This window comes from Zeus faber, assembly GCF_960531495.2.
Source record: "Zeus faber genome assembly, chromosome: 2".
Classification (NCBI taxonomy): Eukaryota; Metazoa; Chordata; class Actinopteri; order Zeiformes; family Zeidae; genus Zeus; species Zeus faber.
This window is the reverse complement of record NC_137189.1, coordinates 36,737,954-36,758,987: the sequence shown is the minus strand read 5'-3', so window position 1 is coordinate 36,758,987 and position 21,034 is coordinate 36,737,954. Positions and strand designations below refer to the sequence as shown.

Genomic DNA, 21,034 nt, shown 5'->3' with positions numbered 1-21,034 from the left:
ACAGTATCTATCTATCTATAGTATCCATGTACAGTATCTATTTAGCTATAGTATATATGTACAGTATCTATCTATCTATCTATCTATCTATCTATCTATCTATCTATCTATCTATCTATCTATCAGTTTATCTATCTATCTATCTATCTATCTATCAGTTTATCTAACTATCTATCAGTTTATCTATCTATCTGTCTGTCTGTGTGTCTGTCTGTCCGTCTGTCTGTCTATCTATCTATCTATCTATCTATCTATCTATCTATCTATCTATCTATCTATCTATCAGTTTATCTATCTATCTATCTATCTATCTATCTATCTATCTATCTATCTATCTATCTATCTATCTATCTATCTATCTATCTATCTATCAGTTTATCTATCTATCTATCTATCTATCTATCTATAGTATCTATCTATCAGTTTATCTATCCATCTATCTATCTATCTATCTATCTATCTATCTATCTATCTATCTATCTATCTATCTATCTATCTATCTATCTATCTATCTATCCATCTATCTACAAGGCCAATTCAACACTCAAGTTGCTCAACACTAATACATCCTCTATTCTCCGACACAGATCTTCTTCCATCTTTATGCTTTGCTGTCAACACATAGTTGACCCGATCAGTGATAATCTTGAAGAAATCTAAAAAGAAGATTCTCATCCTCCTCCTCCTCCTTCCCCATTAGCTCGGATAAACTTGAATACACTGACGATGACTACGAGGACCACCACAACGTCAATCAAATGCTGGTGCCGAGGACCCACCAGGCAGACGCCACCAACATCCTGAACAACTTACTCAGGGAATACGACAAGACCCTGCGCCCCGACATCGGTGGTAAGTTTGGCTTTTTGACCCACTTCCTGTCGGCCTGGGCGAACAGGAAATACCCCCAGAAATGTGCAATGTGCTGGAGTTCCATTGACGTCAGAACTGGGAAAAATGTGACCTACTTGGAAACGTGCAAAGGAATGGCGATTTACGACCATCGGGGTTTGTGTTGTGTCAACGTTTTGTTTTGTGGCCTTCAGAATTCACAAGCTGCCAAACAAACACACATTTGCCGCTGGCATCCATGTTGACCGAACTGAAGGAACGAAACACATTTAGCTCGGAAGCAGCCGATACCGACTCTGAGTGACTGATTTCCATCGGTGCTAAGTACAGGAAACCCCAATAAACCCGCAATGTGCTGGGCCACTGTCGGCGCTCTCCGAGGTGCTGAAGTGTGGGTCGCTGCGGTCCTGGGTCATAAGGGTGGGCTGCCTTTGAGGCATTTATTTACTTCAGTGGTGGCTTAAAAAAAATCCTCCTTGGACATTTCAGCGACTGGAATTTAAGTGGAACGTTGTGGAATGTAGAGTTCAGTGAAGTAACAGTCTAATGAACCCTTAATAGGTGGCGTCATATGTCGGCCATCGCATGGTCTATCTGTCCATCTCGCCTTTAGGGGGCGTCATGCGTTGGTGCCCTTTTGAATTAAGAGCCGGAATGGGTCGCCTCTAACCGCTGTTAAACTGAAGTTAAGGCAAACCGGAGACCCTGAGTAGTCCGCTGGGGAAAAGCCAATGGAGACCAACGTTATCGGCGTACCGCTTATTGAGCCGCGAAGGGTCTGTGGAGAGCCTAAAAGCCCTTTTAAAGAATTTCCCTTCCATCGCTTCCGTCAAGACACCCTTCGAGATGGCCGACGTGCTTTTGAGACCGCCGTGGTAGGGGCCGCTCGTCCTCTCCTTTGTGCCGTACAGAATCGGCGGCAGGTTTGCGGGCACCGCTCCGTCTGGTGCCGCGCGCTGTGCGCGGGCTGTCTAATCAGGCGGCGGCTTGCCCCGGCGCGAGGGGGAATCTCCCTCCAGCGCTGCCTCCGTAATTAGGGATGAAAATTTGATGTGATCCAGTTGACAAACCGCGGCGTCGTTCATGAAATGTTAATACTCGTCGCAGGATAACGTGGCGCAGCGGAAAAAGAAAAAAACCCACAAAAGGCGGAGACACGCGCAAAGACAGAAACGTAGCGCGCGGAAACACACACACACACACACACACACACACACACACACGCACACAGGCATGTATGTAAACGCTTGGAAGACGTGCTGGCTGAAAGACAACGCTCACTCAAAGACATATTTAGGACATTTAAGTCGACGTATAAAGAGAGGATGAAGTTGAAACTCACTGCAGAGTCCCTGTGCGGAATCACACACACACACACACACACACACACACACACACACACACACACACACACAAGGACAAACATTAAGAATTCCTTCCTTTCATGAATCGGCATGAATGTAAAATTTTAATCTTGCTTTTTTTTTTGGGGGGGGGGGGTTTATTTGCGGTTAAGCGGAGCCAACCGACTCGCAGCTCCGCTCTGGAGAGTCGCTGGTGTAATTGGTCATCAGCACATTGTTGTTCAAAGCAGACGTCTGCTGGCTTTTGGAGATAACACTTTAAGGATTATCTCCGTGTTGGAGAGCCGTTTTTTTTTTTTTTTTTTTGTTGTTTCAAATAAGGCTTCAAGTAAGGCAGAAGTGCTATTTTTCATCCAAATTAAGTATGTGTTTATAGTTTTGGCTCAGTCGATAGCAGAGCCATCTATTAAATTGGTAAGTGCACAACTCAAGGAGAGATGTTCACTCCCACAAGGAGTGAACATCGCTACGCGTCCCGCTCACATCTATCTCGGCGGGACGCTCATTGTTAAAGTGGACGTCCATGAGATTATTTTTGTAAAACAAAAAAAAAAAAACAGACGAACACACGTCGAATTTGATTCAGCTGGTGCTTTATCAGGAAGAGACCTTCAACGTGTTTGTGTTACGTATGTGGTCCTCTATACACAGTTTCCATTGTTTGGTGATGGGGTCCAACTTTCCTCGGCAAGAATGCAAAAATAAACTGAAAGGGCTAGCGGCAAGGCTAGGTGTGTGTGTGTGTGTGTGTGTGTGTGTGTGTGTGTGTGTGTGTGTGTGTATATATATATATATATATATATATATATATATATATATATATATGTGTGTGTGTGTGTGTGTGTGTGTGTGTACACACTGGAATCAGTGAGGTCAGATTTAGGCCTGCATACCATTTATGGGATACTACACCGTTAATAGCATCACACAATGTTAGCATGCCTGTCCATCCTCAATTATTTCAATTAACACTCTTAACACCTTTCTCTGAGTCACCCCTTAGACAGCTATCTGTGCATGGACCAGGCAGCCTACTTCCCCAAACAAGAGTCAATCATGCCGACGTCCGTGTTGATTCAGCGGTGATAATATTAAATGTGAAAAGTTTATCTACAGGAAAACAAATATTTGAAAGCAATACAGAGTGCCTGAGAGCCGTATTGCATTATATTCCGTTATATTTTGAACAGGAATTTTGTTGCCTGATATCAGACAGAATTGTCAAGTCGAGAGTTTTATTGCTCATTTCACTATGCGGCACGCAGGCCACAGTGACACCGTATCTTACACTGAGGACTATTCTAAGAATTGTGGGTAATAATGATCCTCTCGGTCGCGGGAGGAATGGCGTTCCGCTGCCGGGCTGCTCACGAGCCCGTGCGCCGCTCCTCTCTGTAAGACAGACAAACATTATGAAGACCCCCTGCCTCCAGCCGGACCCGTCGGCGCCGAGTGGAGGCAGCTTGGTGGCTCCAGGAAAGGGAACCGCGCTGTCGTCCGCAGCCGGTGCTTGACCGCGCCCCTCTAGCAAAATAGTAAACGGTATTTCACAGTGTAAACCCCCCCTTTTGTTTTCTGTTTACTCAATTAATAAATTGAATATACAATATATAATATGAATATTAAATGAATATGAATATGAAAAAAATAATATATTTGTTTATTCAAATTCAATTAAATAAAAACACATGGTAAAGCCTCTGACGTGGTCGCAGCCGGGCAAGGCGCTTGTCTGGGCTCTCGAATTGACAGCAGAGGCAAAATAAGAAACACGTCAAAGTCCGACTTATTTGCGAGACTGGCGACGTCAACTTTAATTCACCTTATGTTGGCGCTGCACGGTCGCAGACGGCCAAATGTTTTGATAATGCATCCGTGAAGCAGTTCTGCCGGCGACTCGCGACATGGCGGCACCGCTCACGCCAATATTTTCCGACACGGTGCGCTACGTCACTTGCGCGCCCGTCAGGGGGGAGTGTAAACCGCGACGGCGGAACGCGGCGCTTGACGAAATGGCTCATTGGGTGGATTATTACAGCATTTGGCCGTCTGCTACCACGCAGCGCCAACATAAGGTGAGGTGAATTCAAGTTTAAATCTTCCGTTTTTCAATATAGATTTTTACCGCGGGCACGGTGTCACAGGGAAAGGCTCACGGTTCAGAAATTAAAATGGTGCACCCTTCCATCTCCACTCATAAGCACAGCAAAGCAGAGCGCAGAGAAAGAGAATTCCATCGACCCCACGACAGTCTCGGAGTAGTTCGGTTTTCAGGTTTTTCGGCTTTTGGCTCCCGCTGTGTTCCGGCTTTCACAGGAGCCACTGTGCGGAGTCTCACCTGAGCCGATAAACACTCTAAGGTCTCTGCGCTTTCACGTCTTTCCTGCCGACGATCAGAAGCCTCTCTGTCCCTATTGTGTCACTTCCCTTTTGGGTGTTAGCGCATGATCACGCAGTGGGATCTAAGCGATCGCTCTTTGTGTGTGTGTGTGTGTGTGTGTGTGTGTGTGTGTGTGTGTGTGTGTGTGTGTGTGTGTGTGTGTGTGTGTGTGTGTGTGTGTGTGTGTGTGTGTGTGTGTGTGTGTGTGTGCCCTTGCGTGTGCCCTTGTGTGTTGAGTGTTTGTGTGTGTGTATTCCATTTGAAAGTTTTACCTTTTAGCATGGGCCTGTGTGTGTGTATGTGTATCTGAGTGTGCAGGTGTGGAATGTAGTGTGTGTGCGTGTGTTTGTCAGTGTGCCTATGTATGTATGTATGTGTGTGTAGTTATTTGTATGTAGGTGTATCACGGTGTCTTTGCACTTGTGTGTGTGTGTGTGTGTGTGTGTGTACCCTTGTGTGTTTGTGTGTTGAGTGTGTGTGACATAATAATAATAACAATAATAATAATAATAGCTTTGTTTATATAGCACCTTTTAAAACAGTTTACAAAGTGCTTTGACAGAGGAGATAAAAGCAGAGTGCTCAGATCATCATAAAAGGCAAAGGAACATTAATAAACAGGAATTCAATTGATGAATGAAATTGATATAGCGGATAAAGAGACAATAAAAAAAATCCAATATGATAATAAGAAAAAAAAAAATAAAACAAAATTGAGTGGATGAAGAAAGGGGGCGACATCACATAAAAGCAGATCTATAAAAATGAGTTTTAAGAAGTGATTTAAAAAAAAGTCACTGACGCTGCAGCCGTATCTCCTCAGGCAGGTTGTTCCAAAGTCGAGGGGCCCTGATAGAAAAGGCACGGTCACCTTTAGTTTTAAGTCGAAACTTTGGAACAGGAGGGCTCCGCCCGCCTGAGGATCTGAGGCTGCGCCCTGGCTCATAAGGGGTGAACATATCTGTTATGTAGCTTGGAGTCAGACCCAGAAGCTGCTTTAAAAGTGTTCAGCAAATTGTTCAAATCGATTCTGAACCGAACAAGGAGCCAAAGCAGAGAAGCCAGGATTGGGGTGATGTGATGCCGTCTTTTGGAACCAGTAAGAAGCCGAGCTGCTGCGCTCTGAACTTGTCGGAGGCGGGCGAGTGACCTTTGGTGGATGCCAGAAAGGAGGGAGTTACAGGAGTCTAGTTGTGAGAGAATTAGGACGTGGATTACTTTTTCCAGGTTGCTGTGTGAATATTGATTTGATTATTCAAATGGTTCTCAGTTGAAGGAAGCAGGACTGGACAATTTATTTTTATTTGTTGTTCAAAGTTGAAGTCAAAGTTTAACAGTTCTCCCAAGTTTCTGGCAACTTACTTCACATTTGGGGACAGAGTGCCAAGGCCACTCTCAATTTGACTGGTAGAATTTGGTGAACAGTATGATTTCTGATTTTGAATTATTGAGCTGAAGAAAATTCTGTGCCATCCAACAGTTTATATTGTGTGTGTGTGTGTGTGTGTGTGTGTGTGTGTGTGTGTGTGTGTGTGTGTGTGTGTGTGTGTGTGTGTGTGTGTGTGTGTGTGTGTGTGTGTGTGTGTGTGTGTGTGTGTGTGTTAAATTATAGTGAAGTTAGTTCTCGGCTGATGTGACTGGTGCTAAGAAAACGTCTGAAATGATGATGATGAAGTTATTATGGTAAAGTATCTATAGTTCTCCATAACTATAACTGGCTATACCAGTACTATCCACTTGATGAACACAACAACCCTCAAAGGACAATTTTCATCTTTCATCTTTTTGGCCCAAGCCTTATTTTTCGACCGTTGGAAGTAGGACTGTTTGATATGACGATATACTAAATCTATATACATGTATTTCGTAAGGCAATATCGTAAGGCAGTTGGTGTCAGCCTTAAGTTGGTGTCAGCCTAGTTAACCGTCACATGACAAGTTGAATAGATAAGAAAATACACTTTTGCTCAGACATAACTCTCTTTTAATGGAATCTTACTGTGGTGTAGTGATGGTGTGGTTTGAGCAGCCACACCTAAGCTGGATCTAGGTGATTGGGATCAGAGTGGCTGCATACCTGTTGCTGGTTGGTTGGTCGGTCTAACGAGCAACAGATAAAACCCCCATCCCCATACCCACTCAGGAGAGGAGCCCTGTCATGACACATGTCTATCTGCTCCTGGGATTATTCCAACTGGCCCACTCTCTACAATAAACTGGTGCCTACAACCCCGTCTTCTGTGTCTCTGTGCCGGAGGTCCCTGAAAATGCCACGTGGGTGGCGCGTGGTAGGCGAATCTGCCACACTGGCACCTGAACAGGGACTCTCCGGCACGGGGAAGGGACACAGATGAGCTGCCCCAAGACGCCCTAGAGCCACCAGTGGGTCAACGGGCGGCCCCAGCACCAACACTCTTCCGACTAGCAGCAGCAGCATCCAGGGGATCCGGCGGAGGACCGGGGGAGAAGCAGGTGCAGCAACCACCACAGGTAACCGCTGGCAACTAGCTTCTCCACCCAGCAACCACCGCCGGGACCATCCAGCAGCCAGACAGCCCCAAGTAACCCCCGCACTAGCCAGGCCCGGCCATGCCTTCACCAGCCAGCACAGCAGCCCGAGGGCCCACGCGCCGGAAGGGGGGAGGGGGCAGTCTGTCTTCACCCTGGGGGAAGGAAGCCGGTGGACCGTGGTGTTATGGGGAACCAGGTCCCCTGGAAGGCGACCAGTTAATCTTTTTTTGGACGTTTGTTGGTTTAAGGTATGGGAACCCTGTTTCAGAGTCCGGTGTTTTATTATTTTCAGGTATAGCAACCCTGTTTCAGAGTTTGTTTTAGGCATTTCTTTTAATATTTTGTTCTCTGCTTGCTGGTGGTGGCGGGGTAGGCTTAGGCCAGGTATTCTCCCTGGCCTCAGTTTGGTGTCCGGGGTATGTGGTGTGGTGATTGTGTGGTTTGAGCAGCCAGACCTGATCTGGATCTAGGTAATTGGGATCAGAGTGGCTGTACACCTGTTGCTCGTTGGTTGAGCTAAAGGGCAACAGGTAAAACCCCCATCCCCACACACCCTCAAGAGAGGAGCCCGTGTCATGACATGTGTCTATCTGATCCTGGGCTTATTCCAACCAGCCCACTCTCTACAATGAACTGCTGTCTACTGTGTTTCTGTGCCAGAGGTCCATGAACACGCCACCCGGGTGGCGCGTGGTAGGCAAAACTGCCATACTTACGTGCACAGCTCGCATTAAATTCGATGTAACCGCTTGAACTTAACCCCAATTCTGATTAGAAACCGAACAATGCTTTGGCGTTATGGACGTAATTGCGGCCGGTCTTGCAATTTTCCTATGTGTGTGTGCGTGTGTGTGTTCAATCACAGCGCTAATTGTCCGTAGTTAACAAGCTATCGATCAAGGGTGACTGACCACGGTTCCCGTAATCATATCATCCATTACCACCGTACTGATTAGCAGCAGAACTGAAAAAAAAAACTGAAACAAATGGGGGGGTGGGTGTGTCAGGTGGGGGGAGGGTTGGTGTGTTTGTGTTTGCATATACTGTGTGTTTACTGTATATACTGTATACACCGATCGGCCACAACATTAAAACCACCACTAATAACCACTAATATTGTGTAGCTCCTCCTTGTGCCGCCAAAACAGCTCTGACCCGTGGAGGCATGGACTCCACAAGACCTCTGAAGGTGTCCTGTGGTGTCTGGCATCAAGACGTTAGCAGCAGATCCTTTAAGTCCTGGAAGGTGTGAGGTGGGGCCCCCATGGATCATGCTTGTTGTTCCAGCACGTCCAGGTGTTTTGATTTAACAATCTATAGTGTGTGTGTATGTGTGTGTGTGTGTGTGTGTGTGTGTAATTGCCACCCACCAGCAGCTGCTGTTGCTAATGAGAGCGGATTGCATTGGTCCGCCTTCTCTCAGCGGGTGAGGCGTCATTATAGCCTGAATGAAAAGCCAACAATGTGGTTTTTTTTTTCTTTCTTTCTTTTGTTTTGCTTTTTTTTCTTATCTCTCTCCGCCATTGTTTTGTTTGGTTGTTCTTCTGCTCGGTGATGATTTAGGGGCGGGCGATTGGGGTTAGGACCAGCAATTTGCATATGCCTGGTGTGGTCACGATATCGATATAGCATCGATATTGTCATGTGAGGCGGGATATTGTCTGAATTATATCTCCAACCTTAAAGTACTTGTCATATCCAGGGCCGTGTGCAGCTTTGCGCGCAAGGGAGAGGGACAGTCCATTAAACCTACGGGGGATTTCTTTTTTGTGTGCCTGATTATTATTAATTATTTCTAGGGCTGTACCCGACACTGAGTTTTGTCAGTTGAATCTGATTCGGCTGTTCTCTGTGCGTGCTCCCCTTATTTATAATTCCTTACGGAAATGTTATCCCTGTGCATTTTTGTAAACGTCTATCTCTATTACCGTTTGATTGTAAAATAACAAAACAGATGGCTTTTCGTCACCGATCCGACCCGCCCTCCACCTTCCAACCTTTGCCATTGCTTTTCCATCTAGACGGATCCGTCCTCTACAGTTTTCCTTGTGTCGTCCCAATGCGTCGTGGGATATTAATACCCGCGCAGTGTGCAGCATTTGCATACTATAATAGTTCACCAGAGCTACTATGACAACCTGGCATGTTTTACACACAGTATGACCGGAGCAAGCTATGGTTTCCGACCCATTAAATGGTAATTTGGTGAACTAAATAGCATGCTAGTATGCAGCTAATATGCTAAAAGCCAGGTGTGTCTCAGCCCTGTCGGATATGGATATTTTACTATTTTGATGCTAACATTTTCATCGAAGTTTTGGCCTCTCATCCACATGCAAACGGCTTCACTAAAGCGAGATCTTTTTAAACGCCTTCCAAAGTGCATGAGGCATTGGCGATGTTGGAATACCAATTTACTATAGCGAGTGGGCTCGGTGGAACAAGCCCTGGAGCAGATGTACAACGTGTCATGACAGAGGCTCCCCTCCTGCGGGGATGGGGGCACGAGCAACGAGCAACAGGCGAACAGCCACCCTAATGCCGGGCCCAGTTACCTCCACCAAAGACAGGTGTGGCTTAAACCACACCGCCGCCACACCCCAATGCAGATTTCTTAAAAATTCTGTGTGTCCGTGTGAACATGTGAAATGGAAGGTCCGGGGAAAATTGACGTCACATCTCAATCGGCAACCGAAACAACACCAAGAACAACGGCGGATGTGTACCGCTTCGTTTACGTTTGGTTAGCACTGCTAGGTCTAGCGGCAGCGGCGTTTCGAGACTGAGCGTTGGTCGTCGTTTTTGTCTCCTCGTGTGTATGGAGACATTTTGTAAAACGGTCGTGCGGGCATAATGGGGGTTTTTTGTTTTTTTTTAGACGGAGGGTGAAAATATCCATTTAGAAAGATATCTGTATTAGTGTAGACAGGGCTTCAGAAAGCACAGGAGCCCAAGACCTTGTAAGTAAATGCGGCTGTAGCCTCTTCTCTCTCTCTCTCTCATTCAAAGTGCACTTCTCTCTCATTGCTCCCTCCCTCCTCAACTCCCCTTCATCCAAACTCTGTCATTTCACTGTTTTTTTCCCGACTCGTCCTTTTCCCTCTCGATCAGCCCTGCTCCCCCCACATACAGCCTCTCTATCTCTCCTCTCAATTTTCTATCATCTTCTCTTCATTTCGCGCCCCCCCCCCCCAACGTTTCGTGGAACAATTATTACCGGTGGCTTGATGTCGACGCGGACGTATCAATTTCTGTTTTTCTCACCCAGTTTGTACCAATTTTTCCCGCACAAAAGCCTTTCCTGAGTGGTTCTCCACAAGCGAAGGCCAGTTCGACCCACTTTGGATTCTTTATGGATAAAATAAGAAATGTATCACTGATCCAATTCAGAGAATCATGTCAGATTCAATCAGTGTGTGTGTGTGTGAGAGAGAGAGAGAGAGAGAGAGAGCGATAGAATATAGTGGCTCAACGTTCGGTCACATGCGTCCGGGCATCCTCCAGAATTGAGGTTGTTTTTGTCAGGCAACCCTTCGTTTCTTGAAAGCTCCCTCGAACTGGCCCCCTTTTTACGTGGCCGCCCGATCGCAATTAATTGAGCAGTTCGCGCTCTTTCTCTATCACGATCATTTTCCATGTTCCGGTCCAGATTTCAAAGGGGAATTCTAAGGCGTCACAATAAAAAACACCTGAATTAAGGGCGTTTCCATCAGTTGGGTTGAGCAAAATGAAAATGGCAACCCAAATATTGTTATGTTTCCAACCTTCAGTGGCGATACATAGTTATTTATAATCATAATTTATAACCATACCGATAATTTATCCTATGCACATAATTGAATTATTATGTGCATAGGGTCACATTGCATGTCTGTATATTTTATGTGTTTGATCATTCTTGTTTCGCTTTTTGTGCACATTTGGCAAGTTTGATTTATTTTTTGCTTATCTTTAATTACCTTTTATTTAATTAATATTTTTTCTCTTGACTTTTATGTTTTTTGTAATGCTAAATGTCTGTAAACACGCAGCAATAATCATCACAACAAATTCCTAGTACATGTAGTAGTCATTCTGTTAAATGGCTCTCCTGCGATAGGTTGACATGTTTCATGCCACTGATATAGTGGAATAAAATAAACATTATTTTTTTTATGGCAATTATCCGTCAACTAAAATATTATGATAAGATGAGATAATACTTCAATGATCTCCGTGGGCGAGATTCGAGTGTTGCAGCAGCTCAGTTGGGAGCATGAAGTACAGCGGGAGAGTGTAACAAATGTGAAAATTCACCAAATATAGATAAAAAAACAAGTTAATCAGTAATTACTTAATGAAAGTAGGAAGTGAACATTCCACATACTGTTACACTTTAGACTGAACATTTCCACATTCCTGCGCAAACTGCACAGCTTTATAAAAAAAAAAAGCCTTATTTAACATGTTATATATTTTACTTATTGTTTGACATTTATCTTTCATGTATGCACCGAACACCAAGACAAATTCCTTGAACGTGTAAACTTACTTGGCAATAAAAAAGATTGTGGTCGAAGATTCAAGATTCTTCTTTTTATTCAATCATTATTTTGTTAGACTGTTAAGCTTTATTTTAAACGCTAATCGTCCGGAGAAACGCACCGATCCTCTCTGTGACAAATTCCTTGTACATGTAAATGTTGGAATAAACCCATTCTGATCAAATCAAATCAAATAAGACAAGTAACAAAGTAATAAACAACTGAATAATACGATTTCACCCAGGTATCCGCTGCCCCGGCAGGAGCTGCGTGGGAGCACGGTTATTAAATGGGAGCAGATAGAGCGAGAGGATCTGGGGCTTATTCCCAATTCACAAAAGCAGCCTCCCAAGGCTGTGTTGGTGGCGTAGCTCCGGGGTGTAGGTCAGCGTGGCATCTCGCAAGTCTTGGCAATCCCGGGATCTAGCAGCCGATGAGCAGGAATGCTCCAACTAAAAAAAGAAACAGCAAAAGAACAACAGGGCTGTTGCACAAGGGCGGTGTCTCTGTTCCACAGGACCGAATCCTGTTCCCAGCATTTGTTGATTTCCACGAATGGACGGCAGGGTTTTTAAAGTCATCCTCGGCTTAGGCACTAATACTCGAATTCAATTTTGCGTGCGCTCTTCTGTTCCCTGGTCAGACGGTGTCATGTATAACCTCGCTAAAAAACGAACTTTGCCACGGATGCTGCCTGGGAAATTTGGAACCAACGGGGCGAATTAATCAAATCGTGAAAACAAAAATTGTGAAAACAGAAAAATCGGAACTCGTGTATGCGTGTTAAAAGTGGAATCTAGTCATCTCCGGGAGTTATGGGTGTTTTGTGGGGCCAGCCAGATGCTGTTGCAGATAAAGGATCTGTCTTGCTCAGCAAAAAAAATATAAACACAACACCTGGATGAATAATGCTTGGGAAATTCTGCCCCGATTATTGAATCCTCATTTCTGACCACTGGCGTTTACTCTCGACCCGCGTCTGCCTGTCAGAAAGGCTGAGGCGGGGTCAAAACACTGCTGAGTTAACCACAAAGCCGGCATCCAAGGGGAATTCATCCTTTGCCCTCCCATCTTTGCCCTACAGCGGGGCTACATCGAACACTTTGTTTTGTAGCGCTATCAACCGGCGAACCTCTCTTTCTTAGTCTTGGGTAAAATTAAAGCCGGAAAGCGAATAGTTTTCATAGTGCAACAGTGGGGCTTGAAATTGTAAGGGCTTGTGAGATCCAAAGATCCTGATCCAGAGTCTTCTGAAATCCCCATTCCAGCACAGGAACCGTTTCAGAAACCAGGAACTTTTTTGACGGGAGGAACTTACCCCTGAAATTGGTTCTACGAGGATAGCTCCTGAACCCCAGAACATTCCCCCGCTGGCAAGGTGGTCCATAGGGGCAAAGTTTGTAGCACCCAACAACACCGATTTGTCAAACACAAGCTACGCCAAAACCGTCAAGCACGGCGACCGCCATTTTGAAATTGCAGTAAACGGCTAATTTAGCACTCGGTGCTTGCTCGTAGTACTGGCTTTTGCTGGGTCCCAGGGTCCTAGGTGTGGAGGGAAGGCAACCAAGAACTCTTTGGATGGCCTCTAAGGTTCCCGTTCCAGATGTCTCCTGGCTTAAATGGTTCCTCATGTAGTTCCTGAACCTTTGTGGAAAAGTGGCTTTAGATTTGAGACCCCTGGCAATAGCCCCCTATAGGCTGAATAGGCAGCTACCTCATGCCTAACACATTCGATTTACTTGACTTACTCATGATATCCAACAAAACCTAAGATTGTTATCGGATAAATGACAGCCTAGTGATGGTAAAAATCAATCAGAAGCACCATTTGGAGGGAGAAGGCCTGCTGTCCCCAGCATACATTTATTTTTTCCACCTCAGCGAAAGGAAATGCAGGAGGAAATTGGACGCCAAGGAAAGTAGCCAAGAAGTGGCACATGTGTATGTGTGTGAGTTATCACGTCGTCATTTCCAATAATTGAGCGCGGCAATCGATAGTTTCTGCAAAATAATAACTCATCGGCCTCCAGCAATGTGGAGCCTCTAAACCGTAGTTATGGAAGATCCTTATGAGCTCCTTCTTTCCCCCCCGCCTCTGGCTGTGATCTGGGCATCTCGGCGTGAGGCTCTGGTCCATGATCGTGGAAGAGCAGACATCTGACGCCCTGCCGGCTCAGAGGGCAGATCTCGGATCAGTCGGCTCTGTACATCATGTCGGCTGACGTTTCATTAGACGAATAGGAGTTGGGAGTCCTGGCACATGCCGCTGCCAGAACTCGTCTCCCAGTCCAGGTTGGTTTGACTTGGCACGAACCCGCGGGGTGGAGTTATGTAAGGTGGACGCTCGTACCCACACATGCATAGACACGCGCTGTCAGATAGACACGTGGATACACACGCAAATGCTAACACAGGCATTAGCCGCAATGGTTGGAAATGATGCCAGAAACACATACACGCACAAACAACCGAATGACCAACCAATAAAACAACCAATCAACTAAACATTTCTCAATCAGCCCGGCAGCCAAAGAGCAAACCAAATTTTTATGTTTCCCCCAAACTGACACGACACCTTTTTTGGGAAGGCGCATTCGAATCAAATTGCCTTGACAAGCAACAGAATGAACAATCCCCTTCTTCCTCTCGCCTCTGTCAGAATATGTTTCAACGCCCCCTCCTCACGTTGACGAGCCTGCGCTTCTGCCCTTCTTACGTTTCCCAGAATGTTCCTCCGACTTCCATTCCGCCGCCTTCCGGAGTTAACAAGAGAGCTGCAAAAGGATGAACCCGGCAATCACGCGGTGCTTTTTAAAGCAGGGCCCCAATACCAGAGTGTATTAGCTGGTAATAAGAGCAGGCCTGGTGTGGAGACGTCTCCCCCAATTCCTTTCAGCTCTAACCATTTAATCGATTTCCATCTTGGACTCCCGTGTCCGCCGCCCCAGTTGCAGTACAGGTGGTTAGCCAAGGATTTGGGGGAGGGGGGATCTTTTCTAAAAATTTTATATAAAACGGACAAGGAGGTAAAATTGCCGCCCGCCCCGGCGAGGCGTGCGTTTCTATCTCATCGCCACCTCTTTATGGGAAAAAAAAACAGAAAAGTGGAGGATGGAGCCGCTCGCCGTTGGGAAATGAAAGGATTTACCTTCAGGATCTTCTCTCATTTGGGGGGTGTTTCTCGTTGCTGTTCCTCCGGTGTTTGGGGTATAACAGGTCTGAAATGTCCACAAATGACGTCGTTGCCTTTCATTCCCATTATTTGTGTCTGACATTTTAGACGTTCTAGTAGCTGTTGATGATGATGATGATGATGATGATGATGATGATGATCATGCTATATCCTCTTTGCACTTATTGTTTTCATGCTTTTATTGCATTGTATTGTCATTTTATGCTGCCAGGGACAGCAGAGGAAAATGAGCCTTTTGAGCTGACTCTGTCCCCTTTACAGCTTGACTGTTTATTATCTACCTATGTCCCCGACACAATAATACTGATATAAACCTAACATGGATGGAAACTATTATTTTGCAAAACTTTATTCAGTTTCAAAACGAAGTGCTTCACGCAAAATAATATCGAGAAGCAAACGTTACAGGTCGGTGTGCCTTGCGATCTGATCAGCAGGGGCACGTCTCCTGCACCGGGCGATCCCCACTGCAAGACAAAACAACACACAAGAAAACTGTCCCAAAAAACTCCCCCATATTTTTTTCCTTAAGTTTAAATATAAGTAGAGTAGCATTTGATGTAAAAAAAACAGATTGATGTACGAGCAGCAGAAAGCAACACGTCATTGTGAGCATAAATTGACTTGAACGCAGCATCTGTAGGAGTAACAGTGGCAGAGAGTCCACCGTGGATTCTAGCGTGGATAAAACTCAGGGGCTATGATCGTGGTCACCTTGAAAACTCCAAAAGATAAGGAGGTGTTCGCGACTTGGGAGGATTCGTCTGGCGCCGACGTACTGTTCCGGTTTTGTCACGTTGGTACTCGGAGTAGTGGCGTCGCTCCCCGCGCTGTGAAAAATCGCCTATTTGAAGTCAGAGTCTCATCAAAACCCTGCTGCTTATTCTGGCATCATTTTGACTTTAATGGTGGCGACATTCTTATGTAAACAAACATGCATGTAAACACAACGGGAAACTATCGAGGTCAGAAAAGTTATTTACGTCACGTCAATACATCGTAAGATAAGTCAGTATGGTAATTACCGCGACAGGCCTTGGTGTAAACAGCACTGACTCCCCACAGAGAGCTGATTTTATTTTCCCAAACGCCTGCTGGCACCTCTCCGTCCACTGGACCGGATCTGACGCACCTTTCCAGTTAAATCAGACGAAGCGCTGGTCAGCTCCGAAAAGTATAAACCTCCTGTTGTAACTTCACAGCCCTAAGAACCGCTTTACCTCCTTTCATCTCAGACTCGTGGCTGCGGCGGTTTTATCTGTCTGGGTTTGGACCAGTCCTCCGCCCAAGTGGTAGCGCAGATACCGTGCCTCCCTCCGCCCAACCGCACACTTCTTAGGGTTGGTGGTAAGCCCCGCCCGCCTCAGGGACTCAAGTACAGCGCCCACACGCTGCATGTGCCGCTCCCAGGTGTCACAGCATACAGCATAGTGTTGGTAACTAGTGTGTGGTGTAAGTTGAGTGTTGTGTCACTATTGTGTATAACAAGTGTGTGTAACTAGTGCGTGGGGTAAGTTGTGTGTGTAACTAGTGTGAAGTGTAAATTGTGTGGTGTAACTAGGTGTGTGGTGTAACTAGGTGTGTGGTGTAACTAGTGTGTGGTGTAACTACTGTGTGGTATAACTAGTGTGTGGTGTAAGTTGTATGTGGTGTAAGTTGTGTGTGGTGTGACTAGTGTGTGGTGGAACTAATGTGTGGTGTAAATAGTGTGTATAGCTCGTGAAGTGTAAGTTGTGTGTGTAACTACTATTGTGTGGTGTAACTAGTGTGTGTAACTAGTGTGTGGTGTAACTAGTGTGTGTAACTAGTGTGTGGTGTAAATAGTGTGTATAACTAGTGTGTGGTGTAAATAATGTGTGTAACTAATGTGTGGTGTAACTAGGCGTGTGGGGTAAATAGTGTGTAACTAGTGTGTGGTGTAACTAGTGTGTGGTTTAAATAGTGTATATAGCTTGTGTGTATCGCTAGTGTGTAACTGGTGTGTAACTAGTGTATCTTACTGTGTATAACTAGTGCGCCTAACTAGTGTGTAAATAGTGTGTGTAGCTAGTGTCTCTACCTAATATATGTAACTAGTGTGTGGTGTAACTAGAGTGTGGTGTAAGTTGTTTGGTAACTAGTGTGTATAACTAGTGTGTAACTATTAATTAGTAGTAGCTACTAGTTAAACACACTAGTTACACCACACACTAGTTACACCAACTGTAACTAGTGCGTGGTGTAACTAGTGTGTGTAGCTAGTGTGTGGTGTAACTAGTGTGTGGAACTGTGTGGAACTAGTGTGTCTTAATAGTGTGTGGTGTAACAAGTGTGTGCAACTAGTGTGTGGTGTAGCTAGTGTGTGTGGTGTAACTAGTGTGTAGCTCGTGTGTGGTGTAACTAGTGTGTGATGTAGCTAGTGTGTGGTGTAACTAGTGTGTGTGGTTTAGCTAGTGGGTGGTGTAAACTAGTGTGTGTAGCGAGTGTGTGGTGTAAACTAGTGTGTTTGGTGAAACTAGTATGTGTGGTGTAGCTAGTGTGTGGTGTTAACTCGTGTGTGTAGTTAGTGTGTGGTGTAACTAGTGTGTGTGTGGTGTTAACTAGTGTGTGTAGTTAGTGTGTGGTGTAACTAGTGTGTGTGGTATAAACGAGTGTGTGTAGCTAGTGTGTGGTGAAACTAGTGGGTGTAACTAGTGTGTGTAGCTAGTGTGTGGTGTAACTCGTGTGTGTAACTAGTGTGTGTAGCTAGTGTGTGGTGTAACTAGTGTGTGTGGTGTTAACTAGTGTGTGTAGCTAGTGTGTGGTGAGACTAGTGTGTGTGTTGTAACTAGTGGGTGTAAGTAGTGTGTGTAGCTGGTGTGTGACTATAATCCCCTCCCCTGTCATAGAGATGAATGGTTGTAGGATTAACCTCGGCCATGGCACACGCTCGAGCCTTATTAGCGATATAATGAATTCATGGTGTTGGGATTCCATGAAGGCAGGGTCCCGGGATTAGTCCACTGAGCCAGGAAGCTTTTCCTCCTACCCCCCCCCTCCCCTCCCCGCCCGTTTTCTCCCAGAACCCCAGCGGTGAGAGATAATCAGCATTTTCCGCCATCGCTTCAAATTGTAATAATTCTACATTCTGAACGGAGCGAATGTTTACACGGTAGAACTTCATCTTTCTATTTTGAGGGCATCTAAACAAAATAAGCCAGTTACGTAAGAAAGAAATAAGAATGCAGCCTTAAAAAAAAGAATATAATGTATGACCGAATACGACTTAAAAGTACACAACATGTTGTAGTATGTGGATCCCCCCCGAACACCCACTCCCACATGTGCTTGTATAATTTCAAAACATGGTCAGCGATATGGCCTTTTCCTGCCCCAACAGCCTTTCAACTAGATTTTGGAACATACACTACTCACAAAAAGTCCGGGTGAAATTTCAGGATGAACCTAAAATGCGCTATCATCTTTACAGGTGAACTTAATTGGACCTTCTCTAAACTTTTGAATGCACATGCCCAACTGTTCAATGCTTCAGTACTTTTTGCACAACTCGCTGTTCTCTAACAAGGAGCTGAACGGCAAAATTCACAACAGGTGTTTGATCCATGAATCCGCCAATACATTTCCTGGTTCAATTACAATTGGTATTTAAACAGTCCTCTTCATCATGCTGTTCACACTGGAAGAGTCACAGAAAGGCATGGAAGTGGACGCCCTTCGGCCACATCCCACACTGATGAGCGCTTCCTTGTGAACAGTGTCCTGCGGAACCGGATGATGATGCCACTCAACTCCAGGCACATTTAAGGGAGGTGAGAGGCACCCAAGTGTCACGTCAGACCATTTAAAACCGTTGACATCAGCGTGATCTATGTGCTAGACAACATACAAGGGTACCTGACCACACCACCAGGCACAGGCATCATTGTCTTGCAGGGGCCAGGGAGCAGTGACGCTGGACGAGGGACCAGTGGGCCACAGTGAGGTCAGGCAATAATGCCGGGCGAGGGGGCCCGGTGTTCCAAGGTGTTGAATGGGGTTCAGGTCTGGACCCTGTGCAGGCCAGTCAAGTTCTTCCACCAGAGTCGGTAAACCATTTCTTTATGGACCTCGCTCTGTGCAGAGGAGCATTGTCTTGCTGAAACAGAAAAGAGCCCTTCCAAAACTGTTGCCGCAGAGGCTGTACAGTGTGCTGGTGTGGGGGTGGTCTGGCTGAGCAGCCACACCTGACCTGGATCTAGGTGATTGGGTCAAGTTGGCTGCATGCCTGTTGCTCGTTGATTGGTCTAATGAGCAGCAGGTACAGCCACTATGCCCACACCCACACTCAGGAGAGGAGCCCTGTCATGGCATGTTCTATCTGCTCCTGGCTAATTGCAACTGGCCAACTCTCTACAATAAACTGGTGTGTCTACAACACCGTCTTCTGTGTCTCTGCCGGAGGGACCTGAAAACGGCACTTGGGTGGTGTGTGGTAGGAGAAACTGCCGCAGTTGGATTTTCTGCATCTGTTTCCAATTAATTAGAGGAGGGGTCAACATACTTTTGGCTATGTAGTGTACATTTTAAGAGGTTTAAAAGCAGGCACTTCCTTCCAAGCAGTTCCTTATTTCAAATAAAAAAATAAAATCTCACCAAATTATTTATTAGTTTAAGGTTTCTAGTACAGCTGCACGATATTAGAAAAAACTCACATTGCAATATTTTTCTTTCTGTGATAAATTGTTATATAAAAAGATACAGGAATCTTCACCGGATGACTTGAATATCTCTATTAGGAAAGGATGAATTATTCTAGAATGATTTAGGTGATTTTGTAGGGAAGTGCATCTGCATAAAAAATGTAATATTGATTTAACAAAAAAAGGTTGAAAATGACTTTTTACTCTGAAGACCTTTTTTGAGTGTGAACCGTCCTTTCTTGAATTTTAATGCTCTACGATGCGTTTCAACGCAACAAACACAAAAGCAGGTCAGCGCTTTGAGTACTTTTCTGAAGTGGTTTTGGAGGGGATATTGGGTAGTTTAATACATTGGTTGACTCACCATGACACCAGTGTATTTATATAATACTCTTCTATCAATCCAACATGATATGATACAACATGATGCATGTTGCTTACTAGGGCTGTGACCATATTAGATTGAGAACCGGGGGCATGCGGCTTTTTTAGTTTTTTTCAATTAGTACTCAATTTCCAATTAGGAACGAGAACGAGAATGTGTCTTTTCTTTCTTTTTCTGTAAATGAATACAAGACAGAATAATGGGATGGTCCTAGAATGTATTTGTTGAATACGAGTCAGAGTTATCTGTTCCTTCTGCTCAGTTACATTACATTACATTAATTTGTAAAATGATTTACATTATATGTATTTGTGAATTGTGACACATATTTCCTTCCATAAAGTGTTTTTATTCACTTGGAAATGTACAACATTTCGGCTACATTACATCATTTAGCTGGCACTTGTTCAAAGCCATTTCCAAATATAAGTAGAGTAGTATTTGATATAAAAAAAACAGATTGATGTACGAGCAGCAGGAAGCAGCACGTTGTTGTGGTCGTAAATCCCCATGTGACTTGAACGCAGCATCTGTCGGAGTAACAGTGGCAGAGAGTCTGGCTGGCGTCTGGCGCTGACATACTGTTTAGGTTTTGTCACGTTGGTATTCGGAATAGCAATTAATTTACTCCATAATTAAAACCTCTCTTTTGTCAGTAGTAAGTAGTAACATTTTTTAACATCATTATAAAACTAAAAGGGCGCTATACACCAGCCCCGAGTGATTTACAAAAAAACACAAATTAAAATAAATATAACTTTTTTGTAAAACAAATAACTTGTAATAAGCTAAATTTAACTTCAATAAACTTGTTACAAATAACAGGTATCAACACAGAAGCACTTGGTTTCACAAACCTTTTCTTGAAAATTAACTTTTCTTGGCAACAGTGCCAAAGTAAAATATCATCATGGTTGAATAAATGAAGATTAAATAAAACTTTTAAACCGTGTGAAATCGGCCGTCTTTCCTATAATAAATCGTAACATTTCTGTCTCACAAGTTAAATGTTGCATAATTTAGTCAAATATATAAATTGGAGTTTTTAAGCATCTGTATGCATTGCTCACTCAAACAAGGTTTTTTTGGCCAATGATACCAGTCTATCCACCATTGCAGGCCTGAGACAAGAACGATGTTAGCACTTCCACTAAAAAGCCTCTTC

General features: G+C 44.7%; 1 protein-coding gene across 1 annotated transcript in view; it reads left to right on the top strand.

The window, feature by feature from the left end:
- Nucleotides 1–707: 707 nt before the first annotated feature.
- Nucleotides 708–21,034, top strand: part of LOC307247988 (gamma-aminobutyric acid receptor subunit gamma-3-like) — a gene marked incomplete at its 3' end in the record, with an annotated part of 124,861 nt that continues 104,534 nt past the window's right edge. The window contains exon 1 of the mRNA XM_080024169.1: nt 708–852. Within this exon, the coding sequence (XP_079880295.1) occupies nt 759–852 (94 nt within the window). The 5' untranslated portion in view covers nt 708–758. The remainder of the gene's footprint in view (nt 853–21,034) is intronic.